We start from the raw sequence: 6,000 nt of genomic DNA on the forward strand, positions 1-6,000 counted from the left end.
GCCCCCCGGGCCGTACCTGCGATGCGGATGACGGCTCTCTCGGCGGGGTCCAGCACCGTCCCGTTGCCCGCGGCCGCCTTGGCTCGCTGGGAGCGCTGGTGCTTGCCCAGGTTCCAGGGCAGCGTGTCCCCGGCGCCGGGCGAGCCGCTGCTGCCGCTCGAGCTCTCCTCCGCCATCGCCGCCGGCCCCCGGCTGCCCGCAGACCCCGGCTCCTGCGACAGAGGGGCGGCGTCAGGGACCCCCGGTACCGGGACCATCGCCTTCCAACGCTAGGGACCCCCGGTACCGGGACCATCGCCTTCCAACGCTAGGGACCCCCGGTACCGGGACCATCGCCTTCCAACGCTAGGGACCCCCGCTAGGGACCCCCGGTATCGCCACCTCCTCCCCTCTCGCTTCAGGGACCCCCGGTACCGGAGCACCAGGGACCCCCGGTATCGTCACTGCCCTCCCTCTCGCTTCAGGGACCCCCGGTACCGGAGCACCAGAGACCCCCGGTATTGCCACCCCTCCCCTCTCGCTTCAGGGACCCCCGGTACCGGAGCACCAGGGACCCCCGGTATTGCCACCCCTCCCCTCTCGCTTCAGGGACCCCCGGTACCGGAGCACCAGAGACCCCCGGTATCATCACTGCCCTCCCTCTCGCTTCAGGGACCCCCGGTACCGGAGCACCAGGGACCCCCGGTATCGCCACCTCCTCCCCTCTCGCTTCAGGGACCCCCGGCACCGCCGACCCCTGCGGCAGAGAGACGGCGCCGGAGACACCGGACAGACACCGAGAGCGCACGGCAGAACCACGGAGCGCCGGAGGTGGCGGAACCCCCCGGGACAGCCCCGGGGAAGCGGGGTCCGTGCCGAACCGAGCAGGGCGGTGTCGCCAGGGACGCGATCCCCGCGGGGCCCCCGCGGCCATGGCCGGCCCGGCACCGGGAGCTCGCCGGTGGGAGCGCCCGCCGGTGCCGCCGCAGCCGGGCCGAGCGGCCCGAGCGAAGCCCCGGGGGACGAGAGCGCTCGGGAGGCTCCGGGCCTGAGAGCGGCTGCCGGGGATGCAGCAGCCCGGCTCCGGGAGCGCTCCCGGGGGAGCGGGACGGATGGCGCCGGTAGCGGCGGGGGTGACTCTGCGATCCCGGTACCTCCGTGATCCCGGTACCTCCGTGATCCTGCGCTATCCCATCATCATCCCGGTACCTCCGTGATCCCGGTACCTCCGTGATCCTGCTCTCTCCCATCATCCCGGTATCTCCGTGATCCTGCTCTCTCCCATCATCCCGGCACCTCCGCCATCCCGGTATCTCCGTGATCCCGGTACCTCCGTGATCCTGCGCTATCCCATCATCCCGGTACCTCCGTGATCCCGGTATCCCCCATCATCATCCCGGTATCTCCGTGATCCTGCGCTCTCCATCCCAACACCTCCGCCCTCCCGCCCCCGCCATCCCGGTATCTCCGTGATCCTGCCTTCCCCATCATCATCCCGGTATCTCCGTGATCCCGGTATCTCCGTGATCCCGGTACCTCCGTGATCCTGCCTCCCCCATCATCCCGGTATCTCCGTGATCCCGGTATCTCCGTGATCCTGCCTTCCCCATCATCCCGGTATCTCCGTGATCCCGGTATCTCCGTGATCCTGCCTTCCCCATCATCATCCCGGTATCTCCGTGATCCTGCTCTCCCCCATCATCCCGGCACCTCCGCCCTCCCGCCCCCGCCATCCCGGCACCTCCGCCATGCCGCTGCCTCCGCTCTCCCGGCATCTCCGTGATCCTGCCCCCGCCATCCCGACACCTCCGCGACCCCCGCGGCGCCGCCCCCGCCCCGGCTCCACCGCAGCGCTGCCCGCGGCTCGTTCCCGCAGGAACCGGCAGCACCGGGCGTTCCCCGGGGCTGGTTCCCGCAGGAACCGGCAGCACCGGGCGTTCTCCGCGGCTCGTTCCCGCAGGAACCGGCAGCACCGGGCGTTCTCCGCGGCTCGTTCCCGCAGGAACCGGCAGCACCGGGCGTTCTCCGGGGCTGGTTCCCGCAGGAACCGGCAGCACCGGGCGTTCTCCGGGGCTGGTTCCCGCAGGAACCGGCAGCACCGGGCGTTCTCCGCGGCCGCGGCGCCATTTGCAGAAGCTCCGAACCCGCTAAAGCCACCGGGCCCGGCATCACCGGGCGGGCTCCCGGACCCACCGGCAGCACCGACACCGCAGCGCCCGGCACGCCGGGACCCCGGCGCCGCCGGCACCGCGGAGCCACCGGCAGAGGGGCGGCGGGCGGGGGTGGGCGCGGGGAGCGGGCGGGGGGCGGGCGGGGGGGGCAGGAGAGGGGAGCGGGCGGGGGGCGTGGGGGGCAGGAGAAGGGGGGCGAGCGTGGGGAGAGCGCCGTGCCAAGCCTGAGTCACGGCTCCATCGCCCACGTCCCCCTCCCCACAGCCCCTCCAGGCCAGGCCTGACGCAGGGGCACCCATGGGGACCCCCAAACCCCCAGACTCGGGTCTCAGCCCCCCAACAGCTCTCGCACCCCCAGGGGAGGGCTCCCGAAGCCCCCAGCCCCCACCGCTCCTGCGGCCCCCCCGGTTTCTGCAGGCCCCCGGTTCCTGCAGCCCCCCCGGTTCCTGCAGCCCCCCCGGTTCCTGCAGCCCCCCGGTTCCTGCAGCCCCCCCGGTTCCTGCAGCCCCCCCGGTTCCTGCAGCCCCCCCGGCCCCGCAGCACCCTCCGAGCCCCCCCCGCCGCTCCCGGCTCCACGGGGCAGGGGGTAACGGGGGTCCCAGGCGCGGGGGACTCACCGAGCGCCACGATGTCCGCCAAGACGCGACGGGGGGGCATGACCGGGGGGGGGAGCACCGGCACCGGTACCGCGGGGGCTCCGGGGGAAAATGGCCCCGGGGGCTCCGCCCGCACCGGCACCGGCACCGGCACCGGCTCCGGCTTCCCGGCAGGGGCGGGGCGGGGGGCGGGCACCGGGGGGCGGCTCATCCCAGCGCCCCACCCCCCGCAGCCGGAGCTCCCCGCCAGGGAGGAAAGGGTTAACCGTGACCAGTGCTCCCAGTACATCCAGCATGGAGAGGGTTAACTGTCCCCAGTGCTCCCAGTACACCCAGCATGGAGAGGGTTAACCCTGACCAGTGCTCCCAGTACACCCAGCATGGAGAGGGTTAACTGTCCCCAGTGCTCCCAGTACACCCGGCATGGAGAGGGTTAACCCTGACCAGTGCTCCCAGTACACCCAGCATGGAGAGGGTTAACCCTGACCAGTGCTCCCAGTACACCCAGCATGGAGAGGGTTAACTGTCCCCAGTGCTCCCAGTACACCCAGTATGGACAGGGTTAACTGTCCCCAGTGCTCCCAGTACACCCAGTATGGACAGGGTTAACTGTCACCAGTGCTCCCAGTGCACCCAGCATGGAGAGGGTTAACCCTGACCAGAACCGGCTCAGAACCGGAACAGAACCGGAATAGAATCGGGACAGAACCGGGACAGGACCGGAACAGAACCGGAATAGAACCGGGACAGAACCGGGACAGAACCGGGACAGATCCGGGAACAGATCCTGGCACAGATCCTGGCACGGTTCCTGGCACAGATCCTGGCACAGATCCTGGCACAGATCCTGGCACAGCCCTAGCACAGTTCCTGGCACGGTTCCTGGCACAGTTCCTGGCACGGTTCCTGGCACAGATCCTGGCACAGCCCTGGCACAGTTCCTGGCACAGTTCCTGGCACAGATCCTGGCACGGTTCCTGGCACGGTTCCTGGCACAGATCCTGGCACAGATCCTGGCACAGCTCTGGCACGGTTCCTGGCACGGTTCCTGGCACAGCCCTGGCACAGATCCTGGCACGGCCCTGGCACGGATCCTGGCACTGTTCCTGGCACAGTTCCTGGCACAGATCCTGGCACGGATCCTGGCACGGTTCCTGGCACAGATCCTGGCACAGCTCTGGCACAGATCCTGGCACAGATCCTGGCACGGTTCCTGGCACAGATCCTAGCACAGATCCTGGCACGGTTCCTGGCACAGATCTTGGCACGGATCCTGGCACGGTTCCTGGCACAGATCCTGGCACAGCTCTGGCACAGTTCCTGGCACGGTTCCTGGCACAGATCCTGGCACAGATCCTGGCACAGATCCTGGCACGGTTCCTGGCTCAGTTCCTGGCACGGTTCCTGGCACAGCTCTGGCACAGATCCTGGCACGGTTCCTGGCACGGTTCCTGGCACAGTTCCTGGCACAGCTCTGGCACAGATCCTGGCACGGTTCCTGGCACGGTTCCTGGCACGGTTCCTGGCACGGCTCCAGCGCTCACGCCCTGCCGGCCCCCGCAGCCTCCCCTGGCCGGAGAACAGAGCGCGGCTCCAGCTGCCAGCGGTGCAGAACATCTGGTCCGGCAATGGGGAGATCCGGGATCCGGGGATCGATCGATCCCCCAGGGTGGGGAGATCCGGGATCCGGGGATCGATCGATCCCCCGGGGGGGTGGGCAGATCCGGGAGTGAGGGATCGATCGATCCCCGGGCGGGTGGGGAGATCCAGGAGTGAGGGATCGATCGATCCCCCGGGCGGGTGGGGAGATCCGGGATCCGGGGATCGATCGATCCCCCGGTGGGTGGGGCGATCCGGGATCCAGGGATCCCCCGGGCGGGTGGGGAGATTTGGGATCCGGGATCCGGGGATCCCCCGGGCGGGTGGGGCGATCCGGGAGTGAGGGATCGATCGATCCCCGGGCGGGTGGGGAGATCCAGGAGTGAGGGATCGATCGATCCCCCGGGCGGGTGGGGAGATCCGGGATCCGGGAATCGATCGATCCCCGGGTGGGTGGGGAGATCTGGGATCCGGGGATCGATCGATCCCCCGGGCAGGTGGGGAGATTCGGGATCCAGGGATCCCCCGGGCGGGTGGGGAGATCTGGGATCCGGGGATCGATCGATCCCCCGGGCGGGTGGGCAGATCCGGGATCCGGGGATCGATCGATCCCCTGGGCGGGTGGGGAGATCTGGGATCCGGGGATCGATCGATCCCCGGATGGGTGGGGAGATCTGGGATCTGGGGATCCCCCGGGCAGGTGGGGAGATCCGGGATCCGGGAATCGATCGATCCCCCGGGCGGGTGGGGAGATCCGGGAGTGAGGGATCGATCGATCCCCCGGGCGGGTGGGGAGATCTGGGATCCGGGGATCGATCGATCTCCGGGCGGGTGGGGAGATCCGGGATCCGGGAATCGGTCGATCCCCGGGTGGGTGGGGCGATCTGGGATCCGGGGATCCCCCGGGCGGGTGGGGAGATTTGGGATCCGGGATCCGGGGATCCCCCGGGCGGGTGGGGCGATCCGGGAGTGAGGGATCGATCGATCCCCGGGCGGGTGGGGAGATCCAGGAGTGAGGGATCGATCGATCCCCCGGGCGGGTGGGGAGATCCGGGATCCGGGAATCGATCGATCCCCGGGCGGGTGGGGAGATCTGGGATCCGGGGATCGATCGATCCCCCGGGCAGGTGGGGAGATTCGGGATCCAGGGATCCCCCGGGCGGGTGGGGAGATCTGGGATCCGGGGATCGATCGATCCCCCGGGCGGGTGGGCAGATCCGGGATCCGGGGATCGATCGATCCCCTGGGCGGGTGGGGAGATCTGGGATCCGGGGATCGATCGATCCCCGGATGGGTGGGGAGATCTGGGATCTGGGGATCCCCCGGGCAGGTGGGGAGATCCGGGATCCGGGAATCGATCGATCCCCCGGGCGGGTGGGGAGATCCGGGAGTGAGGGATCGATCGATCCCCCGGGCGGGTGGGGAGATCTGGGATCCGGGGATCGATCGATCTCCGGGCGGGTGGGGAGATCCGGGATCCGGGAATCGGTCGATCCCCGGGTGGGTGGGGCGATCTGGGATCCGGGGATCGATGGATCCCCCGGGCGGGTGGGGAGATCCGGGATCCGGGGATCGATCGATCTCCGGGCGGGTGGGGAGATCCGGGATCCGGGAATCGGTCGATCCCCGGGTGGGTGGGGAGATCTGGGATCCGG

The 6,000-nt window shown here is 70.0% G+C and overlaps 1 protein-coding gene across 4 annotated transcripts in view; it reads right to left on the reverse strand.

The window, feature by feature from the left end:
- The window catches only part of PLEC (plectin), a 127,049-nt gene extending 124,155 nt beyond the window's left edge, over positions 1-2,894 (reverse strand). For 3 of the 4 annotated variants that reach the window (XM_086875451.1, XM_086875435.1, XM_086875426.1), the window contains exons 1-2: positions 2,768-2,894; positions 17-212 (exon numbers count right to left, since the gene is read on the reverse strand). In XM_086875451.1, coding sequence (XP_086731577.1) covers positions 17-176 — 160 coding nt within the window. In that variant the 5' untranslated portion in view covers positions 177-212; positions 2,768-2,894. The remainder of the gene's footprint in view (positions 1-16; positions 213-2,767) is intronic. The other variant, XM_086875561.1, reaches the window with a different exon arrangement.
- Positions 2,895-6,000: the final 3,106 nt, after the last annotated feature.

Source organism: Cyanistes caeruleus, chromosome 1 (genome assembly GCF_971803275.1).
Source record: "Cyanistes caeruleus chromosome 1, bCyaCae1.hap1.1, whole genome shotgun sequence".
NCBI classification, from domain to species: Eukaryota; Metazoa; Chordata; class Aves; order Passeriformes; family Paridae; genus Cyanistes; species Cyanistes caeruleus.